The following is a 20,378-nucleotide window of genomic DNA, read 5'->3' as shown; positions in this document are numbered from 1 at the left end:
CATTGTGGGTAAGGTGCATATTCTTAGCATACTTCTGGATACCCAGAAGCGGTAATATAAGATCATCTTAGGTGGTCATATGAAGCAAACATGACTCTTCTTGTGTGTGTGGCACAGAGGCTGCACCTTTGAAGACCACTTTGAAGCCATAGGGAGCCCAAAACGCATGACAACATTTACTTATCAGAGCTGGTCACAGGGAAGATGTTACATCAGTGCAGCAGAGATTAAAATTTGTTGCTAATTTGTTTCCAAGTGTAATCCAAAATGCTAATAATTGCCTTTAATCCATAATTTGGTGCCTGAGATGGCCTCTCATTTCCCAAACTACAGCCACAGATGTTGAGATCTTTCTCTGTGGGTTTTTACAGAGTCCTTTCTGCATAGTAAGGCTGGAGCATGTCTAGTGGAGAAGTCTCGGTTCATTTCCCACCGTGCTCTGACAAATCCCATTTTGATCCACTTTCAGGGCGAATGCAAAGCCATCTGTTTGCTCAGGCTTTGACTACAGGGATTAAGGTAGGAGGTGTTTTTATTTAGTGTTGTGTGATGTTGAGTTGTTACGTTTTAAACTGAGAACTTGCTTTGCCACTTAACAGGTTGTCCTCAAGTCTCCTATGTAGTCCTGTGGGAATGTATTTGCAGCATTCTGACACGCTCTATTCCTCCACCTATGATAGAGTGTTTTCCAGTTGCCACATTTCTTATCTCAAATACTTTGCAGCTCACTAATGTTACTTTCCAGTTTCCTATAGCCAGCCCCTCCCAGTTCCACCAAACTAAGGAACTGAGCACGGTGCTTCTATAATACTCACAGCTCCTGTGAGCTCACAGATAGAGAGTTCAAGTCTCTCACATGGCACTGTAAGCCTTTATCATTAAACTGCAAGGCTGATCAATAGTTCAAACTCTGAATAATATACATGAGAGAGAAGCAAGATTTATTCAGTATATCACAATACGCAGGCAGAAGTGAAGTTTGCAGGAACCAGATGATTTTTATTAAACAGTAGGAACAGAACAACCGGTACATGAAAGAACTAAAAATGCACACACAGCCAATTCATAAACGCGTTGTCAATAAATGACCATATTCTACAGTGAACTTTGCATAGTTAATAATTTCTTATGCTTTGAGATATCTGTTTCCATCCAGTTCTGATGGCACCATTCTGTGTTGATTCCTCTGTTCATGTATAGAGAGCAGGACCTTTGGAGGCTCTTCCTTACTTGTCTCCTTTGCCATCTCTTTTAGAGTCTGCATTAAATAAGGAGATAACCATTATTATTTAAGCACAACACATATATAAAAACACCCTTTTACATTAGAAAGATAAGTTTAGTTTCCACCTCACTTCTCAGTCTTCTCTCCCAAATCATTTCTTTCTGATACCACTGAATCGGAAGCAAGTGCCACCTTAAAGTATTTTGCAAGATATTGCTAGCCCAAAAATTCTCCTTAGACATGAGCCCAATAGCCCTGAACTGGTCATTTCTGAATTTCTTCATAGTTCTCACACCTATAGGAATGAGTATGTATTTGGCTATTTAGCTATTTATTGCAACATAGTCTTAGACGCTTTTCTGAATTCTAACATCAGTTTTGTGCCAAGAAAACCTTAGCAAAGAGCCATGCTCTCCCATTTTCTAATCTAACTGAATATCTTTCATTGTCTGAATTATAAGTGACAGGGAACTGTGCAGTAGCTTGTAAGATGGACATAACTAATTAGTAGGTTTTTCTTTGTAGAAAATACACTATTTTGACTTTTAAAGGTTCCCCTGAGAAGGATCCTTACCAGCAGTTCCAGAAAAGGAGCCAAGCAGCCTGTAGAACAAGAAGAAAATAGTTAGAGCAAAGAAAGATCACAATTTTCAAGCACTAGAACAGAGGATGATACAAGAAAGCAAAGTGTCAATAGGCACAGTTTTAAGAGTCATACATGCTATGCTGCTAATTACAGCTATTTTTGTTCCCCTCCATAAATGCAGCACCTAGGGCAGCTGCCCCGTCACCCCCCTCAGTTATACTACTGTCTACATATGGTGCAAAACAATCCTAACAACATTGGGTTACTTAAACACTGTATAACTAATGATGAATTACCACCTTAACCACTTTACATATGTTTTACTTGTTATCTCTACCCATTGTCTATTTGTCTTTTAAATTTGAAACTGTTTGGGAGCAGAAACTGTGTTCTATTAGTTTTGGAAAACAACTAATATATTGGAAGCATTAGTGGAAAGAGTAAAAATAACAATAGCTGCCAATGCTTAACATAGGCAGTGTGAAATGGCAATTCGTATCTGAAAAGAATGCACGAATATTTGCAGATCTGTAATGCATCCTGCATCACTAACTCACCAGACATTTTAGAGTCTCTAAGCATACTTTATTTTTAATGTGCTGACATGAAAATCACTATAGAAGCATCTTGAAAATATCGCGGTCCTGTCATCTCAAGCTCAAAAGTCTTTTGCACTGGATATGGTTACGTACTGAGAGTCTTGGCCTTCCAGCAGCTGGTGGTAAGTGGCAATCTCTTTCTCCAGCCGGGTCTTGATGTCCATGAGCATCTTGTAGTCACTGTTCTGCCTCTCCATTTCAGCACGGAGATCAGCCAGCTGTGCCTCAATGTTGCTAATCAGACACTGGATCTGTGATAGCTGAGCACCATAGCGATTCTCAGTGTCTGCCAAGGTGCCTTCCAAAGCAGCTTTCTAAGAATATAAAAATTGGAAGAAAAAAGATTTCAAAGTCTGTTACAAAATGCAGGAAGCCCCAAGGTTGAAGTTTAATTACATCTATACCCGGTTTCCTAGCATCTCTTTATATAGTGCAAATGTTGGCCGAAATTGCCACATACCATGCTAAGCTGAGACTGAAGCTCTATCTCTAGCCCTTGGAGGGTACGTCTCAGATCAGTGATTTCAGTCCTGCTGGTCTGCAGTTGTTCAGTATTGACAGCTACTTCTTGGTTCAGCTCTTCAGTCTAAAATGGAAAACATTTGAAAAATGAAGTATAGTTCTCTTGGAGCCCTTTTCTACAAACATGATGAAATTTGTTTACTTTCTTGCACGTTTTTTTTTTTTACCTTGCTATTGAACCAAGTCTCAGCATCCTTCCTGTTCTTCTCAGCCATGAATTCATACTGGTCTCTCATCTCAGCCAGGATTTTGGTCAGATCGATGCCTGGAGCAGAGTCAACCTCAACGCTGACCTGGCCACCTAGTTGCCCTGCGTGGGCATTCATTTCCTACAGTTGACATTGCAGAGAAAGACAGAAGAGGGCACAAAAGTTGTTAAACACATTTGAACTCACAGTGCCTTGGATTCACTGACTTTCCTCAAGGACTATTTCCCAATTGACCATTCTCAAATTATTTGCAGGTGGCAGTTTCTAGTTACTCATTCTGTACTAGAGATCTTTATAGTCTGTTAGGGAAGTCAGAGATAATGCTGAGAAATCCCAGGTTCCCTCATGCCATTTGGCAGTCCTTTTTATGCCTATTTTCAAATGTATTTTACCTCCTCATGGTTCTTCTTGAGGTAAGCCAGCTCCTCCTTCAGATTCTCAATCTGCATCTCCAGGTCAGTTCTGGCCAGGGTCAGCTCATCCAGGACCCTGCGCAGGCCATTGATGTCAGCCTCAACACTCAGACGCAGGCTCTGCTCTGTCTCAAACCTTCCAAAAAAGCAAACCCACAAAACAGAACAAAACCAAGAACTGTTAAAGTATATCTGTATTTCATTTTGCATTTGATTTTGGTTTTTCATCAAATGGAAAGACTATGACATTCAGAATCCAAAATATTTTCACATGGGTGATACAAACAGTTAATTTATGTGACATATACTGTACCAGGCTATTTTTATGTATGGACATTAATGAGATACCTTTAATAGCAGCATAGTTTTGTTCAGACTGGTACTGAGAAGGTTCTGCTTACTCAAATCGGCAAATGCACCTTTTAGCAGGCAAAAGGTGTGTAAAGTGTTAGAACAACTACAGTTGTTCTAACACCTTACACAACTCCACAAAAATGCACAATATCCAATAACTTCATTACTGAAGTCACTTGCTGAATAGTATGGGGATTTTCTTAGATTGCTATCTATTAGCCTATAGGACAAAGTGCTCGCTGCTCAATAAGGTTAATTGAGTCAGCTGCAGAACCCATTCTATATTTTAAATATATGCAATTTTGCTTTTTTAATCAGAAATTGTTCTATTTTAAATATATCAAGTATGAGTGCCATTACCATATACAATGCTTTCAGCAAAAGCATAGAAGTATGAATTGGCAGTAGCAGGATTGAATTTGAGGGTTTTATTTATATTCATTTTGGCTAGTGATATGCATCCAGGGCACTGTGGATGCTGTATGGACATCTGCCTGTTTTTCAGCATCCCATAGCCTTAGAGGAACTTACTCACTTGGTTTTGAAGTCATCAGCAGCCAGCCTGGCATTATCAATTTGCAGAACAATCTTAGAGTTGTCAATGGTGGCAGCAAGGATCTGCACAAGGGAGGCAGCACAGAGAGTGAGACATTGGTTAGAGTGAAATAACAAACTATTTCTCTTCACTTACAAGCAGGGATAAATGACTGAACCTATAGATGTGTCCTGTTAAAATGAATTGTTTTTGGTATGAATAGCAAAGTAGCAGTGTGTTACAATAAACGTGTATCTTTTAAGTACTTTCAGACTGATTCTCATTTACACTAAGATCCCTGTGCACTAGTCTAGGGTCTTCATTTTTATTCCTAAAGAAAGTTATTTTCTCTTTGATCCAGGGCAACGCAGTCTTCAGTTAATATATATTATACTAGGGCTGTCCAACTTCTAAGCAGCCAGGGGCTACCTGCTCCATGGACTACACCAGCATGGGCTGCATCAGTAGAAGCTCTGGGTTGTGTGTATGCCCCCATGCTGCACTACATGCCCAGGTGCCCAGCCTCACCCTTAGCTCCCAGAGATTGGCTTTGTGGAACGTGCCACACTGTACGGCCTTGCCCCTGGGGCAGGGGCAGGAAGTGGAAGCTGAGCAGGGAGGGGGAGCCACAAATCCCAGCTGATGCTTCAACCAGAACGATGGAGGGAGCCATGCCTGGGTGGGAGCCTGAGGGCCACAAATGAATCCCACAAGGACTGCATGCAGCCTGCAGGCTACCAGGTAGACAGTCTTGTATTAGCCCAAGTGAATCTAAGGTATAACTTTATTGAAACTTCTGAATCTAAGCTGGGAGTGGGTTTTTCCCTTTCTAGTGGCAATCTGCCCTTAGGGATCTGATCAACATCTGGCTCAGTGCCCTTCAGTTCCTGAGCTGTAGTATGTCGACCAAGAAATGACTCCTCCACTGGGCAAGTTCACTGAATTCCACTGATGTCAGCAGAGTCCGCCCTGCCACAACATTATGGGACAATAGGGAGATGAACCTATGTTTTGTGTAAAGGAAGGTAACTTTGCTAAAGGAGTAGGTCAGAGATGACAGTGGAGGACTAGGGAAACATACTGAGCAAAGGAGATCTACAGAGCATTCCCAACCTCAGCTTGTGCCAAGCAGGTTGTTTGGTTTTTTTTACCTGCATTATCCCTGACCAGAGATTTCAGGGCCTATCTTAGAAATCAAAACAAAGTGAATTTTGTGTATGGGATACAGTACATAATGCTAGCTAACATTTGGACAGATTGTGAATGTATTTTATCCCCTGGTTTAATCAAGCGGGCAGGTTGCTGTGCTCACCAAGAGCTTCCTCCAAAATCCAAAAGTCACACAGAACGTTTTGTTTACTTAAAAAAAAACTTTCCTGTTTACTTATGCTTGGCAAATTTGCTATTGTGAGACACCTTCGGAAATCAAGAGGTGACCTAGGAAACCAGGTGGGGCTGCTTACTCCCTACAGATGGGAACAGAGAGCACAGGATCAATAGAAGCCAAAAGAGGGAATCAGCTTTGCTCACTTGACCTTGGAGTTCTGAAATCGGGACAGTATGTGCATGAGTTAGGCCAAGGGAAAGGAAACTATGGGGTGGTGTCATGTACTCACAGCTAAAATGTGAAAAGTAAACTTCAGATTTGTTCAAGAGTCACTGTTTACTTAGCACAGTCAGTTACTGTGTGTGCTTTGCAGGGTGTGTGCTTTCAGAAACAATGCAATAATGAGGCAAAATATATCCTCCATTTATATATGAGATTAGTTAATGCCTGTTCCTTAAGTATTTAAACACCGTCTTCTTTGAAATCCAGGGTCCATGGATAAAAGGCAAGCAGCATGAACTGAGCCACTTTTGGGGAGGGCAGCTCGCAAATCTAATAAACAATAGAAAACCTTAATTCTCAGTGATAAACTTCTGAAATGCTGCCATTCACAGTTGCACAGTCTTCTCTTTGTTCAGTTCTTATTTTAACTGTAAATATGAACTAGGAAATTAGCAACTAACTGATCTGTTACAACACCTCACACTGGCTGTCCAGAGACTTGTAGTGGCTTGTAATAGGCAGAGAGCTGCAGAGGTAGACAGGTGCCTCCAGTAGTTTGACATCATTTAAAAGGTTGCTTCCTTTTTCTTTTCTTTTTTTTTTTTTTTGCCAAATTTATTCATTTAAAAAAAATGGGTACTATGCTGACTGACTCCAGTAAGACTTTATCCACGTACACTAAGGATAACTCACTGCAGTGCAATAAGCAGATTTATTTCTGGATTGATGAGGGCCATTGTGGCCCTCAGAGCCATTTGCCACTGACTTTTCAAGGTGAACATTATACCAAATATAAGCAGTGAGAAAAGCTCTGGCTGACACTTGCTCAGATTTTCTTAGCTAACATTTTTAATAGCAGGTACATATACTAAACATTGTCTTATCTACCCTTTCTGATTCACGATATACTCACACCACTCTCCTGTTCCCCCTTCCACTTCCCCCCCAAAATCCAAGATCCCTTCTGACTGATTTTCTACTAAGGCTTTATTGTTTCTTATAAACTTTCAAACTTGCTATTCAGGCTGAATAAATTTTTCACTGTTGCCAGAAGTTATTCACTAAACAGATGTCATCATTTATGGATAATAATGATGGATTTTAATACTAGGAGCCACATCAATATATAGTGCTTTTATCATTTTCTGCTTTTTAACAAGCTTTTAACACCTACCTTATCTCGAAGATCTTCAATCGTCTTGTAATAAGGGCTATAATCACGAGATGGCCCAGGTCCTTGTTTCTGGTACCAGTCTCGGATTTTAATTTCTAGCTCAGAATTTGACTCTTCCAGAGCACGCACTTTGTCCAGGTAGGAAGCCAGACGGTCATTCAGGTTCTGCATAGTTATCTTTTCATTGCCAGAAAGGAGACCATCGCCACCACCAAGGCTACTAGCGAATCCACCACCAAAACCAGCACCAAAGCTGCTGCCATAGCCACCACCATAGAACCCACCACCACCATAGAACCCACCACCTGCACCAGAAGAGACAAACCTAGCAGAAGAGACAGAGACACGCTGACCACCAGATCCTCCATGGATACTTGGAGACCTGTAGGAACCTCCACCAAAATGGGTGGAAGAACTACCAAGCCCCCCTGACACGGATGAGGCGGTCGGCCTGAAGCTGAAAGTGGCCATGATGAGAAGATATCAAGGGTTCAGCCCCAAGCAGTATTTGCGCTGTTTGTGACCTGGAAGCAGGAATGTAAGAGCCTTTCCTTCACCTGCCTTCTTTTATGCCTGCAACAATGGGAGTTGTCCGGAGAACATGATATACGAGCCCTGTGGAATTTACCAGCCTTAAGCCTTTTGCCAACACAGAAATTATTCTCATTGGTCAGTCAGCATGAAGTGGGATGTTTCTTTTATAAATACTTTCAACCATTCCAGAGTCCTTTATTTTCTTCTTCCCCCACCCTTCTTTTTCCTCTTCAAACAGAAGGTGGGTTTCACGGTAGGTGGCCCTCTGCACTGAAGGATATTTGTTGATTTTGAATTGAGAATGAAAGTTACTTAATTTGAAACAAAAGGCCTTTAAGCCCACACCACTGCTTCACTGTACACAATGCCTCCATTATGAAGTCACCTAAATATTTTTCAGGTAAATCTCAAAGGAATTTTTTGATTGCAGATAGTAGCTGGTAGGATACTAATGGAGTTTTGTCTGAGAGGAGCTGAAATGGCCAGCACAGCAGCATGGTGTTAAGAGAGGCTTGGATAAACAGATTCCCATTGCTTACCCATTTTTTCCATTAATTCTCTTTATGAAAACTCCTCTCTTCAGGGGAAAACTCTTTCAAAGACTATTTGCCTCTTTGCTCTTATTTCCTTTTAGGATTACAAGGGGATCCCTGTACATGGGGATTGATGGTGGAAATGGAAAAGTCTGTTTCTGTTCAGAAATGAGATTCCTTTTTAGGGCAGTATGGCTGAAAGGGCCCTAAATCAGATATTCCTTTAAAATGTCTTTCTGGTGTAAACAGCACAGTGACACCTGTGTATATAAAGTTCATCCTTTCACTAACAAAGCACATGAGTGCCAGTGAAATCAGGGAAACAGGAGCAGATGGAGCATAATTCCTTACTTTTCTAGCTCCTGACAAGGAAGAAAATGTTATTTCTAGATAAGGTAAAATGCTTTATTATCTAAAATGAATTGGTCACAAAAGCTTTGCTATTGGTTCCATTGACTTCTCTGTGAACACCTTTAAGTGAAACTCCCTTCTATCTTTTTGGTGCTTTGCTCTTTCTTCTGCTCTCTTTCCTCAGTTTCCATCCCCAAAGCTGTCCAGAAAGACAGGAGTACTTTACTGAATAGAAGGAGTGCAAGTGAGGCCACCATTCCCAGGAAACTATCCCTTAATACCACTTTGAATGGGAATAGCCATTCCAGGTATGGATAGATTCTGCCATTTGGAAATGCTTCCAATAAAGGGAGCATGCTAAGAGACAGATGACAGGTCATGACACTTCTAGGGGTCAGGGTGGAAAATCTAAATAATAAAAACATAAGAACGTTAGTGATGAGCCAAATAAAATACCTAATCTGTGTCAGTGCTTGTGCATAATCCTCACAAGCATGTTGAAATGCAGCAGGTGATTAGAAGGACACAGCAATGTTACACACAGATTGTACAAAGGGAAATGTTAAACACCCAGGGCAAGTGTAGATAAAGAAAGAGAATAAATACCCAAGTTACTAACTGGGTATTGGCCAGGATGTCTGGTCAACAGCTTTCTTTATTCTTCAAAAAATGTCTGTGAACAGGCACTGCAGGTTTTCCCTGCTAATCCTGACAGGTAGTTTCATAGTTGGTAGAGTCGGAAGGGACCTGAGCAGATCATCAAGTCCAACCCCCTGCCATGGCAGGAAAAAGTACTGGGGTCAAACAACCCCAGCAAGGTGTTCATCCAGCCTCCTCTTAAAGACCCCCAGGTAACACAGTCAGGGACAAGAATTTCCACACTTCATACTCAATCAATCGTTTTGACTCTCTTTTGGGACATGAAGAAGCAGCACTATACAAAGTGAAATTACAATCCAATTTACATAGTATATGTAATGATGGTGCCATGTATCAACTAGGAACTGTACCAAGACTATCAGTTTGCCAATGGTCAAACATCAGACAAAAATGACTTTAGTAGAGGTACACTGATATATCAGTCCCATATTGGATAGGCACCAATATAAGAAAAATTTACTGTATCAGTGTGGCAGGACACTGGTTGTGCCTGCCACTTTAAGGGCCTGGAGATGGCAGCTGCCAGGTGCCTGATTAGGACAGCTGTTTTGGAACTGGGGCTCCCCATATAAACATGGCAGTTCTGCTGCTGGAGGCCAGGCAATAACATTGCCTGGCCAGAGGGCTCCTGATATCATCTGGAGGTAAGGGGATGGATAGGAGGCTCCTGGTCCTGGGCATGATCTAAAACTGCACCCTGCTGGGAGCGGGTGACCTGGTGCGGCTCTCAGTGGTGCGGGAGCCCCCAGGAAATACCAGGCCAGTTACTACCCCAATTAAAGGTGAGTCGGGGTGCCTTAACCCCTAGCCCCCATGAGCAGGTGGGTTATCCCTTTGTTTGGAGGGCCCAGAGGGTGGACCCTTTGAGAGAGAAAAGGGCCATAGACTCAGGCCTGTCTGAGTTTCCCCTGACTGGCCCATACTGGGGCCAGGACTGGTATGACAGCGAAAGAGGTCGCCTGAGGAAGAGGAATCCAGGTGGGGTTCAATAGGAGGATTCTGGGGCCCACTGTGGAGGCCAGTGATTAAAGGAACATCGAGATGCCATCTGTGAGGTTTGGGCTGCGGTATAGGGGAGGAAAGGAACCGCAGATAGTGCCCCCTGGCATCAGGGCAGAAAATGGGCAGCCTCCTGCTTGATTAACATCTATTAAATAATTAGCATCAAGGCGTGGTGTACGAGAATGCGGGTGGTTAGCCCAGGAACCAGTGGGCGGGCCACACAGAGACTGGCCCCAAGCAGGCCCCCCTATTACAATCAGCAATTGACTTTTTTTGACTGATGTGGCTAATAATACCATCAATAAATGCCACTCAGCCACAACGCAGCATACAGGTGGCCAAGAGCACAGCCTGGCAGCATGGAGAGAAGCCAGGTCCAGCTGGTAAGTCTGTTGTGAGGGAAGGGGCGGGGGGGCAGATCAAGGGTCCCACGGGGAGGGAGGGAGTGGGGGTGGGGCTGGGGCTGGGGCAGGGGCAGGTGCTACACTACCAGGAAGAGCATGGGATGGAGCCATGAGTGTCTTGTCTGGTGGATGTGGGGGTGGGGGGTTACCAGTGCATGCATTCCAAGGGAGGCTTGGGGAGCGAGTGCCGCTGGATCTGTGCAGGACAAGGGTGGGCTGCTGCTTCAGGCTGGGTCTGGGGTGGCACCAGGCTCTTCCCACAGAAAGGTTGGGCTGGGGTGCACTCCCTCACAACAGACTTACCAGCTGCGCTCCCCCACAACAGACTTACCAACTGGACACTGCTCTCCATGCTGCCTGGCTGCATATTGGAATCAGATCAGTATCTGCCAATATGGCTCATTAAAAATTGGCAATTGGTATCGGCCCAATTATTCTCTATTGGCACACCCCTAATTTTAAGTCATTGGTTAATAGTGGACCAGAATCTACAATTTCTATATTCTATTATTGACCCATAAGACATTGTTATTTCCAAAAATAATTTGCTTATCAGAAACTGGGGGTTTTAAGGATTAAGTAGATTGAGTCATAGTTTAGACATTAACTTTAGTGATGCCTGCAGGTCTGAGTACTCTTTTTTGGAATTCAAGTCATAGAGGAGAATAACTTGGATTAACACAAACTGTGAGTTATAATTCAATTTCATAAATCTCACTTAATTGCTATCTGGGTTAGTTTGGGATTTTTTCCTCGCACAAGTGTTGCTTGTCCACAGCTTGAGGTGCAGTTCCCCCCAAACCCATGCATCTATCACCTTGAAACTTGGCAGGCTTTGTGGCCTCACCAGAGGCCACCACCCCTGCTGTTTTCATCCCCTGCGGTGTAACACACAGCCGTGACAGGAGTTTGGCTTTCAAGAATTTGGGGTACAGTTGCCACCAAACCCCTGAACCAATCTTCTTGAATCTTGGCAGACTTCATTCTCTCAGTAGAGGCTACCATCCCTGCAAGTTTCATCTAAATCAGACAAAAAACAACAAAGTTAGAGATATTTCATTGATTCCCCATTATACCCTATAGCCGGATCTCTGAGGCGGCTCCAAAGCTTCAGAGCCACTTCAGCCGGATCAAGGCAGAAACCTGGTCCGGAGCTCCAGATTGGACTGTGGCCATCCGAAGTGTCCGTATCCAAAGCCTAATTGGAACACTGCCGACTCGCACAGGCCTACTAGATAGGACTCACTGTATCCTGGGTAGAACTGAGTCTTGTGGCCTAAACAGTTGAGACGCTTCTAATTCTCTCTGCTGGTGGTTTTTGCAAAGTGTCCCATTCCATATTTGGGGCAGATACTTTTTCCAACACAAGACCCTCTGGCTCTGCCTGTGGTCACTCTCTCTCCCTCTACATTCTTTGTTTACAAAGGCAAAGGCCAGAACGTGAAGGAGACAATGAAACATTTATTATTTTTCAAAATATGTGTTTGTTCCAACTTTCCAGGAAGTAGAGTATTTTGGTGAGAAACACAGGGTGTGGACACATACATTTGAAGCCCTTTTAGAAGGGCAGCTGCTGCTATGTTGTAATTATTATGTAGAAGGCAGGTAGGGTGGCACCTTGAAGACTAACTTGTTCAGAAAAGCGTAAGTTTTGTCATATGATACAGCTTATTAACATGGTCTTTCTTACCCCACTATCTGAACATTTCCCTTTCTTTTTCAATGTTTTATACAAATGTTGCTTATCTAATACCCTACTATACTGTCCTTCATCACTTTGTCCTCTGACAGCTTGTTATAGGTGCTTGGTTATACTGTTTGTCTTGATTCTTGGAGCAGAAAGCCTGTAAGTTGGTAACTGTAATTCTAGATACCCGTGTTGTTAAATATTGTGGATTTCCAGTATGAGTTACAAAATAAAATCCAGCTGTTCTTTTGAAAATTCTCAGATACATCTGTATGCTGTGGTTGTATGCATAGTGGAGGCAGAAATAAACATCTGAAATGCAGGGTAAGTCACCCAGGATTGAGTATGTATGACAGTAAGATTGTTAAGTGGTAACTTACAACCTCTTTTGCTATATCTCAAGGTTGCTGGAGAGTAATCCTATAATGTAATAACCCAAACTAGACCTCAGCTCTTCTGTGCAAGTTATTTACATCAGAGGAGACTGAATGAAACAGAGTGGATGCAAAGAGTGACAAAAAAAGAAGCCAACTCTTGGAGTGAACGTGGTATAGGGAAAGAATATTCTCATTCCCTGTCCTCTACTTGGGATTGTTTTGAGAATTATTTAGATCTTAAAAAGTGGAAAAGAGATAATACCGATCCATGAATGTATTAATAGCTATGTTATAATTATTATGGGAGGAACCATATATTCCAGCGATTCTCAACCTTTTTAGACTCAAGGCATCCCTCAGAAAATGCCAGCTCTTAGCTTTCACTGGTTTTTTGACTATAAAAAATAATTGAGAAATCCCCCTTGTGTAAAGAACTCAGAAAGACTACAGTGGGTCAGAATGTTTTTAAAACTATGGATTGGTTCTTATTCTACCTTTTGCTGTTTATTTTTTAGTGTTTTCTGCCCACAGTATGCTCTGATCATGTTCTCTTGCTGCTTCCTTTTTTGCATGCTCAATAGATTGAGCCCTTTAAATTTCTCACTCTAAAGCATTTTCTCCAGACCTCAAATAATTTTTGTGGCTCTGTTCTGCACCCTGCCCAGTTTTTCAACATTCCTTGTACAATGTGGACACCAGAATAGCATGCATTACTGATGCTGTATACAGAGGTAAAATCATCTCCCTGCTCCTATTCACTACTACTCTGCATATACACCCAAAGCTTCCATTAGATCAGTTTGTTTCATCTGGCCTGCTGGTAGTCTAGTGGATTACCAGAAATTGGAGGTGTTGCCTGCTGCAGAATTTGGGGTCTTTGGACATAGCCGTCATCAGCAGTCCCCAGATGCATGCTACCACTTGAACATGGCTTCACACTGTTGCCCAGTCCCACCACAGTTACTGCTGGCCCCGTAGAGCTGGGCCAGGAGGAGGCCCTGCAGTCCAGATCTGACCTGGGGCCCTAGGGTGAATCTGACACAGCTGATACATTACCACACTGAGATTTTGCATAGAATAGCTTTTCTTCTTTGAGACCTAAATCCAGTTTTAGAATCATGGCTTTCCAAGAGTTAGTCCCCCATCTGGTAGGCATGACCTGCATTCTTTGTTCTTAGGTGTATATCTTTGTATCTCACTGTATTAAAATGTTTTCTGTTTGACAGGCTGTAACTGGGGGACTTCTCGGGGCTGATTTAACCGTGGCCTGCCCACCTGTTTCTGGGCTAACCACCCATGTTCTCTCCTTCCATGCCTTGTTGTTAATTAGTTAAATGATGCAATTAAGCGGGAGGCTGCCCATTTCCTGTCCCGATGCCAGTGAACACTATCTGCGGCTCCATTCCTCCCCTACACCGCAGCCCAAGCCTCGCTGATGGCATCTCGATTGTTGTTATAATCACTGGACCCCTCACTGTGCCCCCAAATCCTAATTGAACCTTGCCTGGATTCCTCTCTTCAGGTGGTCTCATCTGCCTTCATACTAGGCAGCATAGGTCCCTGAACCACCTCCCCTTTGGGTGTGGTTCCCCCCCCCCCGGGACCTTCAGCTCACTAGCCCTGGCCCACCCCCAGGCCAGTCAGAACCCCAGGCCTTCAGCTCTTGGGCATCCCTCATGGTGAGGCCCTGGCCCTTCGACCCTTCCAGTCCTGGCCCCAGCATAGACCAGTCAGGGGATGTCCAGACAGGTGCGAGTCTAAGGCTTTTTCCTCTCTCTCCGAGGGTCCACACTCTAGGCCCTCCAAACAAAGGGGTAACCCACCCAGTCGTGGGGGCTAAGGGTTAAGGTGCCCTGACCCGCCTTTCACCAGGGTGGTAACTGGCCTGGCATTTCCCAGGGGCTCCTGAGACACTGGGAGCCCCACCAAGCCACCCACTCCTGGCAGGGTGCAGTTTTAGGTCATGCCCAGGACCAAGAGCCTCTTTACCATCCCCTACAGCTCTTCCCTTACCTCCAGATGATACCAGCAGCCCTCCAGCCAGGCGATGTTGTTGTCTGGCCTCCAGCAGCAGAACTACCCTGTTTATATGGGCAGCCCCTGATTCAAAATGGCTGCGCTCATCAGGCACCTGCCGGTTGCCAGCTCCAGGCCCTTAAAGTGGCAGGCACAGACACTGCCCTGCCACACAGGCCCAGCTTACCAAATGATCCAGATTGTTCTGTATAACTACTTTTTCCTCATTAGTATTTATTGTTTTTATCTCATTCACAAATTTTACCATCAATAATTTTATATTTACTTCTAGATCACAGATAAAAATGTTGACTAGTACACTCACCTAGTGCTGAACCCTGCACTGGCCAAAAATATGAATCTTCCTTTGATGGTTCCTCATTGGCAGCTATATTTTGATATTTGTTTGTTAGACAGTTCATGATCTGTTTAATGTCTGGTTTAATAATATCATACAGAGCTAATTTTTACTCAGAATATCATGCTGTATTCAGTCAGAAACAACTGCATAACATAATAAAGACTTTTGGAAGGTTTTTATCAACCACATTTACAATGTCATTAAAGCACAAATCAGGTTTAAGAAGACCTATTGTCCATAAATGTTGACTGGCATTAATTATATCTATATCCTTTATGCAATGTTGCCATTTTGCTCGTAATTGATGTCAAGCTAACTGGACATCCCACTTGTTCATTAGCATGTTATAAAACATTAGCCTTCTTTTAGTCTTCTGGAATTTCCTTGGTATCCCAAGATTTAATAAAAATTAGCATCTGTTGGACCAGAAAGGTACTTTTCCAACTCTTTCAGGACTCTTGGGTGCAAGTTATTAATCCCAATATACTCTTAGAACTCCTCCTTATTGCCCTTATCCCTGATGGCCATAGGGATGTCCTCCCCTGATGTCTTTAGGTTACCTTATCAATTTTATTAATATCTTCACTTCTGATTTATATTTATGGCTATTTTTCCTTTTTCCATTTATTATATGTCACTTTATCCATTTCTAATACCTGCCCACAGTTGCCACTAAACCAAAATGTGCTTTAGCCAAAGTTGTCCTCATTCTTGAGTGAGGTGTTTTAGATATCTAATAGCTTCTTCTTAAAGAACTCTCTATCATACTTCCATACTTAAATTCTATGAAATCTACATCCCAAGAACTGAAAGGATACAGCACTAAACCACTGCACGTACCTCCTCACTTAAAATCTTTTCATAACTGCTAGTTAGGCTACATAAACCAAAAGAACCTTAATTATGGCTTCTCAGAAGCTTTCAAACTGCTAAGAGATACTGCATAAAATGTAAATATCTTTACATTAGGGATGTGCAAAACAGGCCCTATTTGATTCAGATTTGGCCCAAATCAGGCATAGTGATTACATCTGTTGATTTGGATCACTGTCCCCCGATTCAATTCGGCCAAATCCAAATCTGACAATTCGACGCTGATTTGGCAAATCAGTGATTCGGACACAGGCACAGCTTTAAAAGTTTTTTCTACATACCTTGAGGTAGCAGTGCAGCTTGTGATCACTGGAGCACATGGAGCATCCCACAGGAACAGGGGGGGCTCTCCAGCATGCTTGGCAGCAAACCTGGAAGTGGACCAGAAGTACTTCCAGTCCACTGCTAAGGATGCAGTCACTTTACACAGATTCACTTAAGTTCCCTTTGTTCAGTATAAGTTGCTGTGCTCACACAACTGTTTCAGATTAGCAGGAAAGATATATAACTTTTTGGAAAAAGAAAACCCCCAATAGACAGTTTTGTTTGACAGAAGTACACAGTTCCTTCCCTGTGATCTGAATGTCCTGTACAGCCCAGGGCAGGAAAAAGCTGCACAACAGATAACTGATTCAACTTTCCTCAAGAGATCAAGTATTTACCTCAGCATATTACAGTGTCTGCATGGGCAAAGAAAGCAAGCCAAAGGTGGCAACAGTATATTCATTCTATTGTAGAATCATTATGAATACACAGGTTATGGTTAGATGATGAAGTGACGTCAAAGAAATGTTGAGTCTGCTGCCATTCAGTGATATAGTGCCTTAAGTCTGTTACAAAATGATGAGGCTTGACCAGCCTAGACTACAACTTTTTAATTGTATTGCATCCTCTGAAGGAGATGAGGAAGTATTTGAAATACTTGAGGCTGTTAGTGTTATGTTCATCTGGGAAAGGGGCCTGGTAAGCCAAGAAAGTAGAATTAAATACCCTAAACAATTCAGTTCATGACCTTTTCTTCAGTTTAGTGTATTATTAACAAAAGATGAAAAGCTTTTGAAACAATTAATTTGGTTTAGGAAAAAAAAAGGCAAAAGTTGCCCCCTCAGTTCTCCTTCCTAGCTGTCTCCTAGGCCTTTTGTCATATCCTCAGTGCCTTACATGACCCCTCATCTTCCATATTTATATCATGTCCTGTCGGCATGTTTAGAGAGATGAAGCTTCCCTGCTGCATACCCTGCTTGAAGCCTACAAACTTTCAGCTACCCCCATTTTCAAAAAGCCATGACTTGGAACAGGACATTGCAATCTGGGTATGTACAGAAGGCCCACCAACCTAGTGTAGGCCCCAACACACAAGTAAGGGCAGGCTTAAATGAACAGTGTTCAGCCCCTAAAACTATAAGGTTTCTGACCTTTAGACCATGCCAGCCTCCATTTCTGTCTTATCCAGAAGTGATTTTGTAGAAGTTTCTGTTCTTTACAGGCCACAATACAACCCCTGGTCATACATGAAGAGGAGAGAAGGTCTGCAGAGGTAGACATGTGACTTAGAAGAGGTCGGACGGTAGGGGGAGTTTTGTTTTCATAAACTCCCTATGCCCTCCTCCCAGATCCTAAATACCAAAAATGGAGTTGCTAGCTAGCCATTTGGCATCCCTGACAGTGCCATACTCCTCTTCTTTAGGAGCATCCAGGCCTGTGAGGAATAAGGCCTTTCCAAGTCTCAGAACCAAAGAAAAGTGATATATCAAAGTGATAAGAAGCACACAAAACCCATACTGTCTGCTTCACTAACCAAGGCAATTGCATAATCTTATTGTTGTAACCCCCATCTATCCCTTGGCAGGTAGGGCCAGGTACCACTGTAGATTCAAGATTCATGGAAGTTTAGGGCTGGAGGGGACCTTGTGAGATCATCGGACCCAGCTCCCCTGCTTTGGGCAGGAAAGACTGCTGGGGTCAAATAACCCCAGCAAGGTGTGCATCCAGTCTCCTTTTGAAGATCTCCAAGGTAGGTGCCTGTACCACCCCCACTGGGAGTCTATTCCAGAGTCTGGTCACATGAACCATGACCTGTTAGAGACTAACAGGTCCACAGAGGCATGTGTTTTCATAAGCAACAGCCTTCCTTGTCACATGCTAGAAATGAAGTGGCAGAAAGAAAAGATTTTATATAGAAGGAAAAGGGACAGGGGAGAAGACGCTGCTGAGATTAAATTGTTTAGAACAGGGGTTTTCAACCAGGGGTCCATGTACCTGTAGGGGTACTTGGGATGGCCTTGGGGGGTACTCAGCAGCACACTGGCACTTTTGCCGCCACGCCGCTGGCACAGTTGCTGATTGGCTGCGGCCCCCCCCCCCCCCTCAATTGGCTGGGGGGGGCCCCCCCCAGCCAATTGAGGGGGGGGGGGGGGCCCCCCCCAGCCAATTGAGGGGGGGGGGGGGGCCCCCCCCAGCCAATTGAGGGGGGGGGGGGGGCCCCCCCCAGCCAATTGAGGGGGGGGGGGGGGCCCCCCCCAGCCAATTGAGGGGGGGGGGGGGGCCCCCCCCAGCCAATTGAGGGGGGGGGGGGGGCCCCCCCCAGCCAATTGAGGGGGGGGGGGGGGCCCCCCCCCCCCCCCAATTGGCTGTGGGGGGACCCCTCCTCCTCGTTGACTGGCTGCTGCCCGCCCCCCACCACCCGCTCATCTGGCCACTGGGGGACTCATGCCTTCTCGAACAGCTGCCAGGGGTACTCTGACCCAAAAAGGTTGAAAACCCCTGATTTACATTCATTAACATGAACATGACAGTTAACATCTTGAGGGACACTGGAGTTAAATGCTAGTCTAGATAATGAGATAAGAATCCATAGTCCCTGTTGAGACCATCGTTAGTACAATCCAGGCTGTGGGTGATTTCTTGTTCTCCAGTTCTATGTTCAAATCGGTTTCTAAAGATTCATTTAAGGACAGCTACTCTGAGGTCAGAGATATAATGCCCAGGGAAGTTAAAGTGTGCCACCACAGCTTTTCGTGCATTTCCAAAATTGATGTCCAATTGGTGTCTATTCATTCTTTCATGTAGTGATGGCCCCATATGGCCAATGTAGGCAGCCAAGGAGCACTGTAAACAAGTGATGACTCTAGCAGTCCCAGGGGTGTCCTTGGGTGGCCTGCCACCCCCTGATGGCTAAACATTGCTTGCTTGTCCTGATGACTTTCCAGTGACCTCATGTTTCCACCTGATGTGTCTTGATATTAGTAACTGAAACAGCACTTCCCATAGCTACAGTCCATTTCTTCAGTCCTCACCAAAAGCAGGCTCCTGCCAGGAGTGAGAGACTCAGCACCAGTAATCATGAGCAAAATAGTGGAGGCAACATTACTCAGCAATTGTGGAGGTGGCTGTAGAGTTAGTCACAAACTTTGTAACAGCTGAAAATGAAGGCCAGAAAGAGTAGAAGGCTGGGAACAACTCGAATAGAGAAGGCCCCAGTGTTCAAAAACAAACAGTTGCAAGGATAGAAGATGTGTGTCACAAATCGTGCAGCTCTCCCCATGGAGAATTTAGGGGAAAATGTTTCCACTGCAGAGGCCCAGGCCACAGAGGAAGTCTCCAAATTTGAAATAGCTGTACATGAGGACAAAGCAGGAGAGTTTGATGGAAACAAAGTACTGCCATTATCAGGAATAATGTTCCTTATGGCTCGTAGTTTGACCTTTTGAGGGATGTGACATCCATGGTAGCTGATATGATGTCATACTGGCTACAGGTTAGGTTGTCTAAACAGTTAAGCCCACTTTTAATTAATTACACCTTTGTAGTGCGAAACAAACTTAAAAGACCTGGAAGTGCTTAGTGGAGAATTCCTCCTGGCTAGAAAATTCTCCATTAGTGGAAAGGAACCTCGGGCCAAGTTGCAAAAGGTTACAAACACAACCTCTTGTATAGTCAAAAATCTGTCCCTCGGCATCTGTAACAATCTCTCCCTAACCTGTGTCTGAGATGCTGAGTTCTTTGGAATGGACTTTGCTTTTAATTTGTCTGTAAAGCTAATTATTCATAGATTCATAGATGCTAGGGTCTAAAGGGACCTCAACAGATCATCAAGTCTGACCCCCTGCCTGGGCAGGAAAGAGTGCTGGGGTCAGATGACCCCAGCCAGATGCCTATCCAACCTTGTCTTAAAGACCCCCAAGGTAGGGGAGAGCACCACCTCTCTTGGAGGCCCATTCCAAATTTTGGTCACCCTGATACCTAGCCTAAATCTGCTCTCTGTCAGTTTGTGACCATTGTTCCTTGTTACCCCAAGAAGCGCCCTGGTGAACAGAGCATCTCCAATCCCTTACTGTGTCTCCCTAATGAATTTGTAGGTAGCCACAAGATCACCTCTCAGACTTCTCTTGCAGAGGCTGAAGAGATCCAGGTC

At 43.8% G+C, this 20,378-nt stretch overlaps 1 protein-coding gene across 1 annotated transcript; it reads right to left on the bottom strand.

Annotated features, from left to right (window-relative positions):
- Positions 1-1,197: 1,197 nt before the first annotated feature.
- Positions 1,198-7,723, bottom strand: LOC109290209 (keratin, type I cytoskeletal 19-like). Its single transcript, XM_019506619.1, has 8 exons — positions 7,167-7,723; positions 4,444-4,526; positions 3,534-3,690; positions 3,100-3,261; positions 2,871-2,996; positions 2,504-2,724; positions 1,800-1,828; positions 1,198-1,258 (listed from the first exon to the last, which is right to left on the bottom strand). Exons 1-8 carry the CDS (start codon positions 7,635-7,637, stop codon positions 1,227-1,229), a joined length of 1,281 nt encoding a protein of 426 aa, XP_019362164.1. The 5' UTR covers positions 7,638-7,723; the 3' UTR covers positions 1,198-1,226.
- Between the last annotated feature and the right edge of the window lie 12,655 nt (positions 7,724-20,378).

This window comes from Gavialis gangeticus, unplaced genomic scaffold (assembly GCF_001723915.1).
Source record: "Gavialis gangeticus isolate Ggan-Ray unplaced genomic scaffold, GavGan_comp1, whole genome shotgun sequence".
Lineage (NCBI taxonomy): Eukaryota > Metazoa > Chordata > Crocodylia > Gavialidae > Gavialis > Gavialis gangeticus.
The sequence above is the reverse complement of the archived record's forward strand: the minus strand, read 5'-3'. Positions and strand labels throughout refer to the sequence as shown.

Bases quoted from the DNA above. Each gene is read 5' to 3' on its own strand.
- LOC109290209 (XM_019506619.1), bottom strand. From the start codon at position 7,637: ATGGCCACTTTCAGCTTCAGGCCGACCGCCTCATCCGTGTCAGGGGGG. The intron at 3,691-4,443 runs GTGAGTAAGTTC...CTTTTTTGGAAG, and splicing joins GCTGATGACTTCAAAACCAA to GTTTGAGACAGAGCAGAGCC. The intron at 1,829-2,503 runs GTACGTAACCAT...CTTGTTCTACAG, and splicing joins CTGGAAGGCCAAGACTCTCA to GCTGCTTGGCTCCTTTTCTG.